The sequence below is a fragment of the Perca flavescens genome, chromosome 11 (assembly GCF_004354835.1).
Source record: "Perca flavescens isolate YP-PL-M2 chromosome 11, PFLA_1.0, whole genome shotgun sequence".
In the NCBI taxonomy this organism is placed as follows: domain Eukaryota; kingdom Metazoa; phylum Chordata; class Actinopteri; order Perciformes; family Percidae; genus Perca; species Perca flavescens.
In genome coordinates this window covers 28596504-28614962 of record NC_041341.1, presented here as the reverse complement: position 1 = coordinate 28614962, position 18459 = coordinate 28596504, and the positions used below count along the sequence as shown (strand labels likewise).

The following is an 18459-nucleotide window of genomic DNA, read 5'->3' as shown; positions in this document are numbered from 1 at the left end:
TACTGTACTTTCTGTAATGATAAGGACCAAACGCACACAGTTTGAACACTGGTGCACACAAAAAGACAGTCGCCATACTTTCTGAGGTATTTCAGTTCTCATTTTTAAAGGTGGCGTAGACCTACAATGATTCCGGGAGGCTACTAAAATTTATAAACCACAGCTGGCTTATATACCAGCATATTACTGCATTAGTATGAGAAGATTACTATTGTGGCAGAGAATATTTAAGCACATTTTTGAGGCAGTATAACTAGACATTGCGCTGAGTAAAAGGCCAAACATACATACAAATACATTTTATCGATCGTGCCATACTGTTGCAGACAGTTCTTCAATGTCGACACAAAAATATGACCTGTGTATGTATAAGGTAGCACCCATATTAAATAACATTTGGGGGTTTATTGTCGGCAAAACTTTCAATCTTCACATTTGGGAGAAGGGATGTGTTTTAATGTGGAAACATCTAAAAACATCAATGATTTGTGTATGTATTTCTTATTTGCAATCAATAAGGTGAAAGCCAAGATACACTTTAAAGCAGTGTCCTGGCTCCTGGCAGGGATTCAATGTTGTCAAAAATACTTGTTGACAGGGACAGGAAACAAAAACTTAAACACTGCTTCTGCACATACTATGCTACTCTGCTGCCCTGAATGTTTAAAGACCTCTAAACCCTAAATGAATCACAGGTGAAACAGGTCAGGTCAGTCTGGGGCCACATTTTGAAACCATTATTCCCAAACTAACCATAAGGGGGTGCTGCTGTCTAATGGTGACAACACTGTATGGTTAAAATTCCATTTATCTTCTTAACTTTAAGTTTTAAATGGCATGACAACTATTTCATGAATGTATGGTGTTTATATGTTTGACTGTGTAGGCTATATAACGTTGTATGTAGCCTATAATTGATTAGCAGCTTTGTTTTCTCTAACCCTATTTATAAAAGAAAACCATAACTAAAAAATATTTAATATAAACGGCCAGAGCAACAATAATTAAGTGTGTTTTTTTTTTTTTTAAGTTAAGAAAAGCACAAAAAGCATAATTTAACTATGCAGAGGTCAAACAAAGAGGTTTGTCGCTTTAAAAATGCTAATTAAGTTTTTGTTAGGGATTTATGTTGACGTCACATCCTGAAGAAAGCTTTGCCTTCTACTTTTTGTTGGGACCTGCGAGAGAACATTATCTTGCAGAGGTAGTAACGAGGTGTGGGGGGGGGAAAGAAGAAAGAGAAACAAGTCACAAACCATGGAAATGTACGAGATAGCTGTTTAGTCGTCTACAATGCAAGCGGACGTGCTTTCACCGTGAATTCATACGAGGAGGATTTTGTAAGTATGCCTTTATCCAGACCTCCACAAGTTGCTGCGGAGCAAGTGTATGTCGGATGCAGCTTACTGAGCGAAAAGTGGCGTTTGTTTTGTTATACGGGACACGCTCGTGTGGTCGGAGTCTTGTGTATTGCGGGCGTTCGTTGCTAACGGTTAGCTCGTGGTACAAAACAAGCGCACACCTGTTGCTTTTGCTTATACCAGGTACCTCGGGCCTCAACTAGGTACAATTGTAAAGCTAAGGGTTACATTGTTTATTTGTTTGCTTTAATAATATTGTTTCAGACTTTGTAACAGGTTATTGCTGCCCGGAAACCACTGTCCATCTCAGCGGTTTCTTTTTCTGGCTGTTCCTGAAACCACAAATAGCAAGTTTAACGTTAACGTTACACATCTTTGAAGCCGACTAACGTTAGCTAACTTTAAAAATTAATGTAACTATTGTGAAAACTCTATACTCTATAGTTTCTTTATCCTTAATTGATTTTTGTATACGTCGAATATAACTTTATCCCTGAAAGTATAAGACAATTTTAACGAGCTAGCTAACGTAATAGCATGTAACGTTATCCTAGCTAGTTAGTTTGACATTAATGAACTGATAAAACCATAAACATACATTTTATTTATATGACTCTAGCCGTGTAGCTAATTGTTACGTAACGTCATGACACTGACAAATGTAACGGTAGCTATCGTTATGTCCAACGTTATGTTGGTAATTGGGGCTCATGGTTAAATTAACGTCAGGATAACGTTAACATTACACTATCAACTATTCCTATCCCCAGCTGAGTCAGCATACTTTATACGGTGGTGTCCGTTGATGTAAACTAGCTTGGGGTAACGTTGTATCCGATGTCTGACTTCTTAGCTGATTAAAGCTAAGCTATTTCCCAACATTTATCTTAGTGCTTGTCACCTGTAACGTCAACAATCAGATTACAGACTGGCAAACAATTTAGTAAATATAATATATTAGTTACATAGTAGTAATAATAATGCAACAAAACTGCACACTGTTTGCCGTTTATATCAGGTATTCATGGTGGATTACCTGTCAGCTGACATTACAACAGTCAACACAAAAACAATGTGTACCACTAATCGTGTTTGTGTGGTCCTAGTATACAACTGTTGTCCACCTGACAAACTGTATGTTTAATAGGTAGACATTCTTTTTTTTTTTTTTTTTTTTTTTTTTTCTGAAGGTCTGTTCACAAATACAAAAGTAACTTCTCATTTGTATTAACATCTACTCTCTTACAGGTGTGGTAGCGTTACCCTCCCTCTCCTCCATCATGCTGAGTTTCCTGCGCAGGACGCTGGGGCGACGCTCCATCCGAAAACATGCAGAGAAAACTCGGTTACGGGAGGCCCAGCGTGCCACGACGCACATCCCTGCTGCTGGGAATGCAAAGTCTATCATCACCTGCCGTGTATCCTTACTGGACGGGACAGATGTCAGCGTTGACCTGCCGGTAAGAAGGGTTGCTCGATTTTCACCTTTTCAAACCTGATCCTTGTTTTGTCTTCAGCCATCAGCCTCCTGAGGCCCTTTTCAGAAAGCAGATTTGGTAAAAACTCTTGAGTTTGTTTAACCCTGAGATGAGGGGAAACTTGTGCTTTTCTTTTTTAGAAAGGGAGGTAAATCAAACCTGAGGGTAACTCCAGCCTGTTTCAGAAAGAGAGGTAATGGTCGGGAGAAAGAGCAGGTTTTCTTCAGTAAACCTCGACCTTCTCTCAGTCTCCTCCCTCAGACACAGCGCTCTTTATTTCCTCATTCATTCATTCAGTCTCTATCAGGCGCATTTTAGCGCAGTTTTGTAATCTCAATGACTAAAAAAACAGATTTGGTTTATTAACTCTGTTAGGCAGACTATAAAAGTTTTTTTTTTTTCTCCAAACATGGCATTTCCTTTTGTCGATGATCCCGTTGACGAAGAAGCGGGATTACTTCTCAGGGAGTTAAACATACGTCGGGAGATGATATTGAGGCCCCGACTATAGATGCATTTTCATATCCAGATAGCTACCATTTGAGCGGTATTGTTTTTTTTTTTCACAGTCAATCAGATATGTACAAAAAACCTTATCCATCCTCATATCGCTTACGTCACCCATCATGGACATGCTCTTAAATCCGAGCAGATTCTTTCTGCTGCCACTTGGCCAGTGGCAAAACATTAGTGGTCTTACAGAACGGAAAACTTGAGTCATTAGAATGAAAAATTTAGATTTCTTTTAAAGTGGGTATAATTGTTATTATTATACATGATTTTTGAACAGACATTCACAGTGTCTTGTAATGTTCTGGTGTTGTTAAGAGCAGTTAATGCAATCATCAAATAGGTGTGTGTGTGTGTGTGTGTGTGTGTGTGTGTGTGTGTGTGTGTGTGTGTGTGTGTGTGTGTGTGTGTGTGTGTGTGTGTGTTTCCATGATCCTCTCAAGAACACACTTAATCACATGACATCATCACATGACATATAGGGCTCCTCACCAAGTGGACACTGAGCATAACCTCCCTTTCCCCACTTTTTCCTCTCTCTTTTGTATTTCTTCTCCTGCTTTTTCTTCTTTCTCGTATTATGTTATTGGTTTCTCTGTATCGACTTTTCTTAGACAAACACCAAGCTTCTGCTGGGAAAAACGTCATGTGTAATTTTTATGTGTAATTTTAGGACTGTTTGCGTGAATATTATAACTTATATTATATAATATAAGTTTTCCCTTGTGTGATCTTTATTTTTGCTCGGCTACTTTGTGTTTCCACTGGCATTCCAGTTGTCAAATCTGCACCTTTCCAATGAGGCCAGCCTGGTGGCTAACTGTCCCATGTGACTGAGTCTTATCTTAAAATCTAGCCATCTGGCATAAATTATAGGTAAGATGTGTCGAAAACAATATCTTTTCTTATTATTTTTACTACATGTCTTATTAGTTTAAACTACAAACGTTGTTGTACTTCTATAAAAAACTTTATACCCTTTTCTCCCTACAACCAAGCAGTGATACATAGACATTTATAAATGAAACCAATCAACCAGCTTTGCAGAATTCCTTACCAGCTTATTGAGCACGAATGCATGAACGTGTTTTATTCTGCAGGTCTCACAAGTGATGTCACACATTTTTGAGTCTGTCTTTGTGTGAGAGCTGCCCAATCATTAACATGTAATCCTTCCTATCAGCTCAGTATTGTGTGCATAGAGGTTAGACATATTCTTTCTTCTAGTGGAATGTTATCAGCTTCTTCTCTCTCTCTCTCTCTCTCTCTCTCTCTCTCTCTCTCTCTCTCTCTCTCTCTCTCTCTCTCTCTCTCTCTCTCTCTCCTTCCTTCCTCAATTTTTGGACTGAAATGATTACTGGAATTTGTACAAGGTTGTTTCACTAGTTTAATGCTTATATATATATTTTTTTTTTATTTCCTCATTGATGGAGTTAATTGACTTTGCACTAGTCTAAGTGTGCTTTCATGCCTTAAAAAATCTCAGGCATTTGCTGTTGTGCTTGAAGGAAGTTTTAAAATTCGATTGGATTTCTGAATGCATTCCAGTAGAGCCCTGACCTTGTGTTAGGTTTCAGAATGTTGTCTCCCATCCCCCAGATATAGGTAGCCTCTGGAAAACCCTTCTGTCTTATCATCCATTTATCTCTAAATGATAGGACATTAACCAAAACCCAGTTAGGTGGATTGCTCTGTTTGTCTTCTAGATATCCGTTGCATCACAGCATCACAGACAGACAACACAACTGTAGAAGAGAAGAGATCTTGAACTCTTTCTAGTTAAAAATGAAAACGAAAATAAACACAGACGACACCGATTCAATCCAGCTATGTTTTAGGCCCGGGGTTCCCAAACATTTTCACACCAAGGACCCCTAAAGTGACACAAATTAGACCACCCTTATTTGGTAAGATTTTGTCCCAAGGGCCCCCCCCATCGGATAGGATTTTTGCTTTTGGATGTTTTATTACAGAAAGTGTGAAAAACCCATGACCAATTTAGGATAAAATGATGGTGAAAATAAATTATCCCCCTTTGTGCTGGGGGTCCCCATACACCACATTGGGAACCACTGTTTAAGACAACATTCCTTGTAGCTGGGCGATATGGAGAAAGTCAAATATCACAATACTTTTGAGCAAATACCTCCATATCAATATTGCGACGATATTGTAGGGTTGACAATTGTTTCTTTCCCCAAAATATTTACAAAATTTAAAAAATACAATTTCTGCCATACAGTAGCTGCTAGAAGCAGTACAAACAAATAACCGCAGAGACGTGCTAAAAATGTAGGACTGAGTATTTTGTCATCAAGGCCTTATATATTTGTAGTTTGTTTGTGTGTGTGTGTGTGTGTATAACGTTGAGTTACTAATTCAGGAATTTTGATTTCAGATCTAATTTAGAAGATCCAGATTAGATTATATTGCAGCATGACTAGTCTGCGTGGAGTTTTGAAAGTGTAACCACACTTTATCGACATTGCCCTGACTTATTGGGAGTAACAGGAGAGGACGGAGAAGCCCACGCTTACACACTTACACGCTCTCAGGTACCGAAATTTGGCCCCGACTGATTTAACGTGAATTGGTAGTTAGTTAGTACCGACGTAATTCGGTCGGTACCCTGAAATGTACTGAGTTTGGTACCCAACCCTAAACATGGAGAACTGAACTTTTATTTGGGGAACGGTGTGCACATACTGTAAACACAGGCATATCCTCTGACCGTAGAGAGGGAATCTGAGCAGCTTTCCAGGGAAACATTGCATCATTTAGATAACCAGACTCTGAGAAAAAAGTAAACATGGCTCATTACTGCCTTTTGCTGGCAGTATAGCATATACTCCTCCAGGAATTGTGAGCAAGGAGGGATTCATTTTTTATATAACATGTTTAAAACAGTTTGGTTGTTCATTAGAGAAAGACTATAGTGTTCCTTGTTGTAGTTTGTATATATGTTGTATAACTCTGCAAAACCCATAACATTTGTTGCTCCGCCATGGAGGTTTGCATTCATGTGGTGTTGGAATAATTGGAAAAATGAGTTCCCTACTGGAAAAATTCACACTGCATTAACATTGTGAAATAAGGCATGCTATGGTGGAGGTCTTGCACTATCCTAGTGCCCTTCTAGTTCTCAATGTTGATGATGATGATGCTCAAAATAATTTTGGAGTTAACAAGACTTATGTTACACAGCATTTAGCTCCATCAAAGAGTTTGTAGAATGGCAGGTGTCCGCTAAATAGTTGTCAATTTAAAGTGATGGTTCGGAGTAATTTCACTCTAGGGTCCTTTGCACCATGACCTCGAGCCAAACGCCCCCCGAGAACTTTTTTCACCTGGGAGAGTTAGCGTAGAGTAGCGTTAGCAGCTGAATAGCTTATTAGCGCAGGGGCTAATGGACCCACGTTTGTATCTTGTAAATGACCCCACTAATAATGCCCGAAATTATACCAAACTTCTACACTAGTACATATAGGTTATGTACTCATAAAACGATGGATTTGAAAGTTTGTAAGTACACCATAAGTTCATGAACACTTGCCTGTTGGCTTCTGCTCTCTGCTGTTGTTGCTGCTGCCGGCAGTAAGACAAGTGCTTAGGGCCGTCTACAAATTACAACACCGAAAAGAGATGCAACAAAAATATTTTTTAATTTAACTTTTTTTTTTTTTAAGTAAGTGCTTTAGTATAACTAGCAGGAGACAAGTAATAACTGAGGTAAGTTTGGAGACATTACCTTATTTAATCATTAAATGAATAAATATTTTTGTTGCATCTCTTTTCGGTGTAGTAATTTCTAGACGGCCCTAAGCACTCGTCTAACAGCAGGTAGCAGCAGCAGCAGAAGAGAGCAGGCAAGTGTTCATAAACTTCTGGTGTACTTACAAACTTTCCAATCCATCGTTTTATGAGTACATAACCTATATGTACTAGTGTAGAAGTTTGGTATAATTTCGGGCATTATTAGTGGGGTCATTTACGAGATACAAACGTGGGTCCATTAGCCCCTGCGCTAATAAGCTATTCAGCTGATAACGCTACTCTACGCTAACTCTCCCAATGTTAGACCCAGGTGAAAAAAGCTTCTGGGTAGAGATGTACCGATACCAGTATCGGTATTGGCTCCGATACTGCCTAAAACGCTGGCATCGGTATCAGGAAGTACTGGAGTTTATGCACCGATCCAATACCACGTAATGAAGCCCTAAAGAAAATCTACGTTAAAATAGATTATTTATGTTCTTTTTCCGTTATAACTGACTGTCAAACTGGACAATAAAAGAAAGTTCTGTGGCGTTCATCGTTTGTGTTTGTTCATGTTTCACAAAGATAGAAATAATATCACATCCATACAGGGATAGTAGTATACAGCTGTTAAAACATAATAAAATATATGACACACTGGTATCGGATCGGTACTCTGTATCGGGCGATACACAAGTTCAGGTATCGGAATCGGTATCGGGAAGCAAAAAATGGTATCGGGCCATCTCTACTTCTGGGGGGGGTGTTTGGCTCGAGGTCATGGTGCAAAGGACCCTAGGGTGAAATTACTCCGAACCATCACTTTAACTCAAGCTGGCATAGATTTGGGGGACCCCCCGAATGGTGCAGTTTTTCATTCTTTTAAGATGTTCAGGTGGTTGTAAATGGACAACAAAAATCTAAAACTGAATAGTGCTCGTTGACATGCTTTACAGGCTTTTCAGCTGTGTGTGTCCTGCTGTGTGAATGTAAGGCCTCCCAAAGTTGACTCCTAGGGATACCTTTGTTTGGCAGCATTCATGTCCAAACATAATTCCACACAGCCGTATAATTCACATTCCTTCCCTTAAATTTGTTTACTTTCTTGTCTTTTGTCATGATCTTTCTCCCCCCCATTCCCCACCCACAGCCACCCACACTGTCACCTCCTCCAAAGTGTGTGTGTGTGTGTGTGTGTGTGTGTGTGTGTGTGTGTGTGTGTGTGTGTGTGTGTGTGTGTGTGTGTGTGTGTGTGTGTGTGTGTGTGTGTGTGTGTGTGTGTGTGTGTGTGTGTGTGTGTGTGTGTGTGTGTGTGTGTGTCCAAAATGTATAGATCTTTCTCTGGGGTGAATCATGTCATGGTTAGATACCTCATCCATTCTTTACTGTAACCTTGTCTGTTTAACTTTAATTTTCACATTGTAGTTAACAAAGGTTCACAAAATAGAAACAGCATATTTCCTTGGTCAATGTGACATTGTGTACAGTGCAGCAATGATGGCATCAGGGCTCGCTGAAGAATACTCAAGAATAGCAAGCTATGGAGCCGATGAACTGCCGGGACATGTGGTCACTGGTCCCCTTTTGTCTTGTACTGGTTAAGTGGTGTTTGCAGACATCACACAGTGACTTTCTTACTTTATTGGTTATGCAAATTCATGCATCACTGAGGACAGACATAAACTTATCTCGTGCAGTGTAATGGGTAAATAGTGGCCCCAAAATAATAGATCAACGATTATTATTCCCATTTTGGACAGGTATCAATAAATGAACAGCCATGTGCGTAAAATAATTCAAACCACATGATTTTCCTTGTTAAAATCCCCTAGTCTTCCACCTTTCCTAGACATTTTGTTTTGGCCATTTAAAATTGTGCATTACTACGCTAGTTGGTTTAATGGACTTGTAAATTGCCTTTGATAAGAGCATCTGCTAAATACCTCAATTGTAACTTCAACATTCTGACTGTCTGAGAGACAGAGCTGTATGCTCACAGGGAGGCAGAAAGACTGCAAACAACCGAACAATGCTGCAGGCAGTATAACAAGGCCCTGGGTCCAACACACACACACACACACACACACACACACACACACACACACACACACACACACACACACACACACACACACACACACACACACACACACACACACACACACACACACACACACACACACACACACACACAATGAGTCCTTTGTACTCTCTCCCTGGGTACTGTAGGGATGCGGTATGCCTTGTCGACTGTGCCAGCTAGCATGGGGCCAGCCCCCCTGAGCTACCCAGGAGCTCTCTCTTTCTCTCTTTGTGTGTCCCATGCACCTTTTAAGGCACCCATACCATGAACCTCTGGAGCACCCATGCCATTTGTCCTTGATTTCTGTGGGTAAAATTTTGCACATAGTTTGTGAAATGTACCTTAAAAGTGTCTGATGGAACTAGTGCTGCAAATGGACATGCTAAAGTCCTGATGCCAAGAACATCACAATTAGACTGCATTAAACCTCGGTGAACTGAGTTTAATAATTTAGGCAAACAGTGTTTGTTAATGTTCATTTGGAAAAAGAACCATATCAGAACATCAATCATACTCTCTGTTAGAATTGCAGATATTTTCAGCACGAGAACAAATTATTAAAAAAATTTAGAGGGAAAGAAATCCAGATGGAGAAAGTTGCAAAGAAATGCAGCTGCAGACTGATTTAGGATGGCGTATTTTCCTGACATAGTTAAGGGCCGACCGAGCAAGATGATCACATGATGTATCCAGCCACCCCACTTCCCTCAGCTCCTCTGTGTCTGGGGCACTTCAGCCCCTGTTACCATGACAACCGTGTGTGTGCGTGTGTGCATGGGAGGATGAGATCTCCCAGACCCAGGCAGAACACAAACAGTAACTGGTACGCCCTTGTCAAAAAGGGCAACACCTATTCAAACTTGGAGTATTTCATGTTAATATTTTTTTCCTATTTCTCTATTCACATCCATGAAACAACATGAATAATAAGTAACATAAGTCTTTTGAACTTCTTCAGACAAATCAGATGTATACTTAAAACATGTTTTCATTAAATTCCCTCAAAACACTTGATTGTAGATTTGTAATAAATAGTCGGCAATTATTTTAAAAATGACATCTTCTTTAGTCATTCTATGAGAAAAAATGCTACATCAGAAGGCCTCATTTATGATTGGAGCAAAGACCCCTTCACACATTAAGCATTATAAACTGTCAACATGAGGAGAACAGCCATATTGCAGATTCCTGTGTTGTGATGTAACCTGAGGTTTTGGATGCCAGTTTCTTTAGGTCTCTTGATATATTAACTATCCGTGAGACTCACCATTGCTTCCTTGCCTAGTATTTTTGATGTGCTGACTATGAATGAGTATTCATATTCAACTGTAAAATAATTTTTAATATCACTAGTTTACAACTTTTTTTCATGACCTTAGATGAGGCAATTTTTACCTAAAGTCCTATGTTTGTTTGTGTTTCCCTGATCAGAAAAAAGCCAAAGGTGAGGAGCTGTTTGACCAGATCATGTACCATCTGGACATCATAGAGAAAGACTACTTCGGACTGCGCTTTATGGACTCTGCACAAGTGCCGGTAAGAATGGAGATACACTTTACACAATAATCTCCTTTTTTTTGGGTTGCACAGTTTTGTTTTGTATAATCATGTTTCATGATTATTATTTTTTCATGAGCAAATACAATTGACTTATGAACAATGTTGAAACATTTGGACAAATAAATCCTATCAAAAATGGAAAAAGGTAATGTTGTTCCTGTGATTGTTGATACCAGTAACTGCAATTAATCACAACATTTTATAGTAGAGGCTTAGCGATGCGTATCCATGGCTGCGTACAATACAACAGACGTGAACTTGTTTTGGGGTGCTGTCCATGTTTTCATCTTTTAAAGTTTGACTCTTTCACTATGTGTTTTCACTTCATTAAAGTTGATTGGAACATTTTGGTCGCCTAAAAATGTCTTGTTTAGCGTTCAGTAGCAACTTGCCAACCAAGCTAGTTAGCGTTAGCTGGTAACTTAAGGGGAAGTGTGCCGATTTTCTGTGTACTGCCTTACATGCAGACCTCCTTCCAGTGCACGGTCCAGGTTAACCCACTGGCAAAAACTTGCTTCAGCCGGTTGGAAATCTCTATATAGAGTTTAGCTTAGCACAGCGCCATTGAAACTAGGGGTGGGGGAAAAAATCGATACAGTATAGTATTACGATATTTTTCGTGGTAATACTGTATCGATACACAGACGCAAAGTATCGATTTTTTTATGATATATGTGTTGGTCAGTCTGTCTGCTTGACAATCCCATTTTGCAGCAATAAAACTGAAGTGAGATGAACGAACAGAGAAATGTATCTTTTTCAATAAAACAGATGTTGACAACATTTTCCTTTGGGGACATCATTTGAAATTGGGAAAAATTTGAAGTTGGAAAAAAAGGAAATACATTGCAATATATCGCAGAATATTGCAATATGTTTAAAATCGCAATAATATCGTATCGTGATGATATCGTATCATGAGGCCTATGGTGATTCCCACCCCTAATTGAAACCATAGACTACACTGGCTTAGCCGCGTCATCCTCCCCAGCCCCAGTACTGCTGTTTTACATTTTACCATTTCGGTCAGTCCTCTCAGCTGCTGTTCACAGACAGACTTAAGATTTCAGTCCAAATCACTATTCACCCATTTGAAGGAGCGCTTTAGGCAGGGACTTTCCCTGTCAGTGAATGGGCTAAATGGATTGGTTATGGAACTCTTGTCAGCTCTCGGAGTCAGGCTGTGCCCTGAGACAAACCGTTTCAAGTCATTGGTCTGCCAGTGACCCTGTTCCTTCACCCTGATACTCTGTGAAGGCCATGGAAGGAGAGAAAGCTTGTGGGAGGATGTAACGGAAGGGAGGGACACCGAGGAGAGGGGTGGAGGTAAAGAGACAAAAGGGTGGGAGAGAGAGCTGAATTTGAGAGAAAGGGGGAGGGCTGTGATAAGGAATGTGGGGGAGAGGAGATGGGAGTGCTGTGAGTTCCTCTGTTATCTCTCTCTAACTTACATATGCATACACACACCAACACCACCACTACCGCCTCTCCTTGACATTTTTCATGCCTCATAGAGCCTAAACTTCCAAGAAGAACTACAGCACAGAAAAGAACACATAAAGGACTTCCCGGAATGTATTAACGTAACTGTCCAGTGTTCATTCAGTTGCACATATTAATATATAATGTTTTAAAATTAAATAAAGGCAGGTATAATAGTTGTGGAGAAAAAACACTATAATGTAAGATAAAATTGGTATTGGTGTTGATTTTTTTTTACTAAACTTAACCTCATCTTTGCATTGTTGAAGCTGCTGTATTTCTTAAAATTGTTATCACCTTTATGTTGTTTCAGCACTGGCTTGATGTCACAAAAAGTATCAAAAAGCAAGTGAAAAGTAAGTAAACCGAGGCCCTCCTTTTCCCCTTCCCAAACATGCATAATTACATATATATATATATATATATATATATATATATATATCTCAACATAATATCAAAGCATCCTATGAAAACAAACGCTCTGTTTACATTTCTGTATCATTCTGTCTAATGATACTTTGTGTTTTTGTGAGCGTAAGTAAATTTGCTGCATCTGGTCTTTAACGGCAAGTTTACTAAAAAGATAGTTTTGTTATCACATAATACTGTATATGATTGTTAAGCTTAATAATATTTGATGTCATTTTGGATCTGTCTTTTAGTTGGCCCACCATACTGTCTTCACTTGAGAGTTAAGTTTTACTCCTCAGAACCAAACAACCTGCATGAGGAGCTTACCAGGTGAGTGAAGCCACAAACATTTCAACTTTTTAGCATGCGTTCTCTCAAACTCACATTCGAAAAGCTTGGTTAAATGGGTCTTTTTAGGTTGTTTTTTTTGTAAAGAAGTAAATCTCCTATACCTCAAAGAAAGGTAAATAAATCAGCCTTGAATTTAAGTGTTATAGCAAGTACTTCTTGGGATATTTATCCATTGATTCAAAAACTACATTTGTCATTTGCCTAGGTGTTCCATGATGCCAGTTGACATGGATGGTTGTTTCTGTATCATCCCAAACAACTGACGAATTTGGTCATGTTTCATCACTATATTTAACTGGATTGTTTGTTTTTCCAGATACCTATTTGTGTTACAGTTAAAGCAAGACATCCTCAGTGGCAAGTAAGTCATTTCCTGCATCATTTTTAACTGCCATCCACCTTAATGAAGTACTATGAAGAATTGGTACACCAAATAAATGTTCAGTGAGAAAGCCAGACAGACTGAGAGAGAGAGTTAATGTGCCATAACATTAAACAGATCTGGCGGTAGCATGTCAGTTACATATTTTGGCAGCTAAAAGTTTAGTTGTTGCCAATTATCTAAATTGTAGAAGCCTTTCAAAATAAACAAGCATGATCGACACTGCTAGAAAATCCCTGAAAATGGTCCTTATGATAAAACATAAGCAACACTTATCCACCCTATTAAACATCCTAAGAACATTAGATGTTTGACTCTGTAGTTCATGGTACCTGCTCCCATGTTTGATCAACGTATTCAGAGTGGTTATACGTCTAATTGTTCAGAACTTGCCACAGGGTGAAAAAACACAAATCCACTCATTGCTGGCCCAAGTCAACCTTTCACCGGCCTCTTAAACGTCGTTATTGATGAGAATTGCATTTGTTATAAACCAGTACCCCAGCCGTCCTGTCATTTATCCTATAATTTCGCACAACTAACATTTGAGTCACTTGACCAAGACAATATACTGTATTACTGTGTTAATATCCCTTTTAAACATGAGTTGTTTTGTTGGTAGTCACAGGCATGTTACTATAAGATGATTACATTACATGTTGGACAACAGAATAGTAATCAGTAAATGGACTGGGAATATAAGTAAGTTTTTTTCTACAAAAAACATTGTTTGCATTGTTTGGCTGAATAATAATAGGAAGTGGTAGAGACAAGTAGGCCTCAGTGATCATTAGCTTTATTGATGTTACTCTGGCTGACTCTTACCATGTCTGTATTTTCAGGCTAGAATGTCCATTTGACACAGCGGTGGAGTTGGCTGCCTTTTCGATACAGGGTAAGCACAGCACGTATCCAGGATTCTCTCCAACACTGTGTTTGGTAATTGGGATCACTTCTGTAATAGCCGCCATTATTTTGTGTGTTGCAGTGCACACTCCTTTTCGAGAGTTGAGATAAATACTGTGTTCACTGCACAGAGCTCCAAAAGGCCTGTTTTGCAAAAATTATAGCCTGTTCCTATACCAGTTAGTGTGGTGTAAATCAGACAAGCATTTGTCAGTTTTAGGTTGGAGCATGGCACACTCCTATACCAAAAAGGCTGGTGATTTTAAATATACAGTGTCTAAGAGCTACCTTCTGTTCATTTACATAGCTTGAATCTGTTACAACCCTCCCACATGCCCAACAGACATTTCTCCCAACCCCTAAACTTACTAACTTTGTAACTGTTGAACCCATAAAGTCCCCACATCTTACTTGAGCTGTGTCTGAACAAGGTTCTCACCAGAGCCATGCACTCACAAGCCCAGCTCCAGGAGTAGACCCTTGCGTTTCTGCTCCACAAGAGTTTTTCCTTTATCTTTTCAAACCACTCATGGCTGTCTTTGTGAATCATCATCTTCTGTGACTGGCTCCTGGCCCCATAGCTGCCATGGGCTCTGACGCACCCCTCCACTACAATAAGACTCCAAAACAAAGAGAAGTGTAGCTTTGGGTAACCGCAGACAGACATGTGGCTGAGTAATGCTTCTATATAACGGTGGAAAACTCTGAATTTCGGAAGAACTTTATAAATTGAGCCATTGCTCTTCTGCTTTAAAGAGCAAGTATTTTTATATCTAAAAAATAGATTATCTAATTTATATCTAAATTTTATATCTTGTTGTTGTTGTTGTTGTTGTTAATATTTAGGTTATTATATCATTCTCTAGCTTTCCATTAGCGTTCCTTATATCTTCAAATTTAAACATTTACCTTTTGGTCGAAGTAAGTATTTTTTTTTTAATATTAATATTTTTTATTTAAGCAGAAAAAGGCTGTTTTCCCAAGCCTTTCAAAAGAGTAATTTCTGCTCGCAGAACATGGGAGCTGCTGGTCTAAAGTTTCCATTGTCTAACATGTTCTCCACAGCAGTAATGTTACATTGCTTAACTCATGTGCCATAATTTCCAAACTTTGCACAGCTAACGTTTACTCAGCTAGTGTTAGCGTTCACATTATTCATAACCTTAATGATTAGCTTACATTACAAGCCACATTACTGCTTTTTGCTAAGGATGAGTGGGAGTTTCCATTTTAAAAAAAATCCAAGAAAGAACGCAGATGGACTCAGCCTTTAAGAGGTGCCAGCTAAGATTGGTGTTGGCAACTGCTACAGACTTCAACAGAAGAGGCTGAATGATGTTGTTGGGGAAAGATGTATTTGGTGTTCTCTTCCTGCCTATCGTCACTTCACCCAAGACTAGAAATGAACAGATAATTGGTTATATGACTCAAATATTTTGTTTCTAACACCTAAATGGAGACTTTAAAGATTTGGACACAGGTACTTGTTTGGTAAATCTCCCAAAATGTAAGTGCAGATATGTTTTAATTATCCTGAATCCAAGGGCAATAACTTTTTAAATTTTTATCTTACCGCTTTGGCTAAAAAATAAAATGGAGAAAATTCATTTAAATTATTTTATGAAATTTCTCTTACTACTGTACCTCCCCACCTCTATTCATTTAGTAGTCTGTGTAACAGCCAAAATATTATCTTTTTTTTCCTGGCAATATTTGCTTATCAAGCTTTCAGTCAAAAAGTTTAGAGTAGGAAAGCTTGGTGTCCATTTCCGAATAATTTATGTTTCCATACCTACATACAGTACATTTAAAAATGCACTAGGAGAAGAAATTTATTGGCCATTTTTTTAATAAATGTTGAATGGTAAAGAGCCCATACATAAATATATATGAACTACACATATTTACTGTTTCTCATGGTTGCATGTTATGCAAGAGCAATATAAAGAGTGCTGCTTCAGAGGAACAAAGTTTCAAACATTTATGGAATGGGATTGCGTGCACACACACACACACACACACACACACACACACACACACACACACACACACACACACACACACACACACACACACACACACAGTCACTGTGGGGTAAATGCCAGCTCATTAGTGCTCTATCCTCTTTGGAGGCCCCCTAATCCAGGACCCTTTCTGTCTTCTCTCTTTTCTTCGGTTGAGCTTCCTCCCTTCATTTTCATTTATTCCGAATTATGTTTTGGTCCACTGACAATTGCCAGGCTAGTGATAGGATAAAATTATGTTTTCACTCCTCCTATATAACCCTGAGGCTATGCTCATAGCTGGACTAGCTAAACAGTGAGGTCCTGTAGCTACCCAAAGACTGCAAAATAGAACCAAGGCCTTTCAGTCTCTGCCCTATTTCTCTACACCACAGTACCAAAGATAAGGTTTTTCTAAATTTCCACTTTGTTGCCTTTCCATTAGGGTTACTTACTGCCACAGTATCAGGCGCTCTTCCTGATGTCCTTGTGAACCTATGTTGCTCAGAGTGTGAATTTATAAGTATGTATGTCTGTGTATTTTCAGCTGAACTAGGTGATTGTGACCCATTAGAGCATAATCTGGAATTGGTATCAGAATTTCGCTTCGCCCCCAACCAGACCGAGGACATGGAGCTAGCGATATACAACACATGGAAGGAATGCAGGTACGCATTTGACTATAACTAAACTACTACACATATGGCCAGTCAGTTAAACTTATTATCAGTGAGGAGGAATACATTTACAAATTGGCCACAGATAGCAGATAATCTTATGCTAATAAATGGATGTGCTTCATTCTGTAGTGTGTATGTCGTGTGGGCTTGGGTTGAGGCAGTTACCAGTAACACTGCATAAATACTTTTTATCCTTTCACCTTGGAGCTGCAGTTATGTTTTTGATCATGCAAACATTTCTTTCTGTTTTGTTTCTCCTCCTTTCTTTCCCTCCTCTCCTTCAGAGGTCAGATGCCATCCCAAGCTGAAATTAATTACCTGAATAAAGCCAAGTGGCTAGAAATGTATGGGGTGGACATGCATATGGTCAAGGTAACTGACACACACTCTTTCTCACTAGCAAGTATCAATCGGAAATGTCCGTGAAAGAGGGAGTGAAATGAATGTGCATTAAAAACATAAATATGTGAAAGGGTCAATATGTTGACTCTTTTTTTTCATTTCTGACCTGCAGGCTAGAGATGGTAATGAGTACAGTCTGGGTTTGACACCCACTGGAGTTTTAGTGTTTGAAGGAGAAACCAAGATAGGGCTCTTCTTCTGGTAGGTTTGGTTATATTCTAATTTACTGAAATATTAACATAAATGCTTTATAGAAACACCTTTTGAGTTTTCATCATTCCTTCATATGTGTGTTTGATTTGTTTGTTTTTTAACTGTTGCAGGCCCAAGATCACTTGCCTGGATTTCAAGAAGAGCAAACTGACGCTTGTGGTAGTGGAGGATGATGACCAGGTGAACATGAGCACACACACTCAGATACTCGCCATGTGGTAGAATGTTGAAATGCAGAACATACATTCAGTCTCCCATAATAATCCCTTTTGATAACCGTATATTGATGACCCAATCTCAATGCTCCCTACATACAGTACCTATTGAATGTACTGTGCTTAACACACTGTTGCAAGTAGGAGCATAAAAATGAAAACCACACCTAAGTGTATAACCAATTCAATGCAGATACTTATGGACGGTATCATTAGCACATTATGCATGTGTTGGCTTGTGAATGACTCTGAAAGAGTACCTACTGTTACCGTCTTATGTAATTATACAGCTCTTCTTTGTTGATTGTGTAGTAAGCTGTTCACATCTGTCATTCATAACCAACATAAGCATTTAACATTAACATCTAACCACAGTACTGCAGTGAATGACTTCAGCTGCCGTCCTCTGTGAAGTGTAACATATTTGATACTTAAAAACTATAAATTGCAAAAAAACAACAACTGACCCAATCGCATCTACACCCATATAAAAAAGAAAACAATTAAACAAACAATACTGCCATTTGCTCACATGACGGAGAAAAAAACCTTTTGTTTCAAGTAGTGCCTGAGGCCTAAAAGAGGCTGGTTCCAAATCTAAATGAAACTAGGCTTAGCATTGTACTACCCAGAGGCTAGTGTATATGAGAGAGAAGGAGAGTCTGT

General features: G+C 39.0%; 1 protein-coding gene across 4 annotated transcripts in view; it reads left to right on the top strand.

The window, feature by feature from the left end:
• Positions 1–1148: 1148 nt before the first annotated feature.
• epb41l5 (erythrocyte membrane protein band 4.1 like 5) overlaps positions 1149–18459 on the top strand; it is a 41661-nt gene continuing 24350 nt past the window's right edge. For all 4 annotated transcript variants that reach the window (XM_028590572.1, XM_028590573.1, XM_028590574.1 and 1 more), the window contains exons 1-11: positions 1149–1340; positions 2610–2821; positions 10620–10724; positions 12544–12586; positions 12893–12971; positions 13309–13353; positions 14217–14269; positions 16831–16951; positions 17248–17335; positions 17478–17566; positions 17689–17758. In XM_028590572.1, coding sequence (XP_028446373.1) covers positions 2642–2821; positions 10620–10724; positions 12544–12586; positions 12893–12971; positions 13309–13353; positions 14217–14269; positions 16831–16951; positions 17248–17335; positions 17478–17566; positions 17689–17758 — 873 coding nt within the window. In that variant the 5' untranslated portion in view covers positions 1149–1340; positions 2610–2641. The remainder of the gene's footprint in view (positions 1341–2609; positions 2822–10619; positions 10725–12543; positions 12587–12892; positions 12972–13308; positions 13354–14216; positions 14270–16830; positions 16952–17247; positions 17336–17477; positions 17567–17688; positions 17759–18459) is intronic.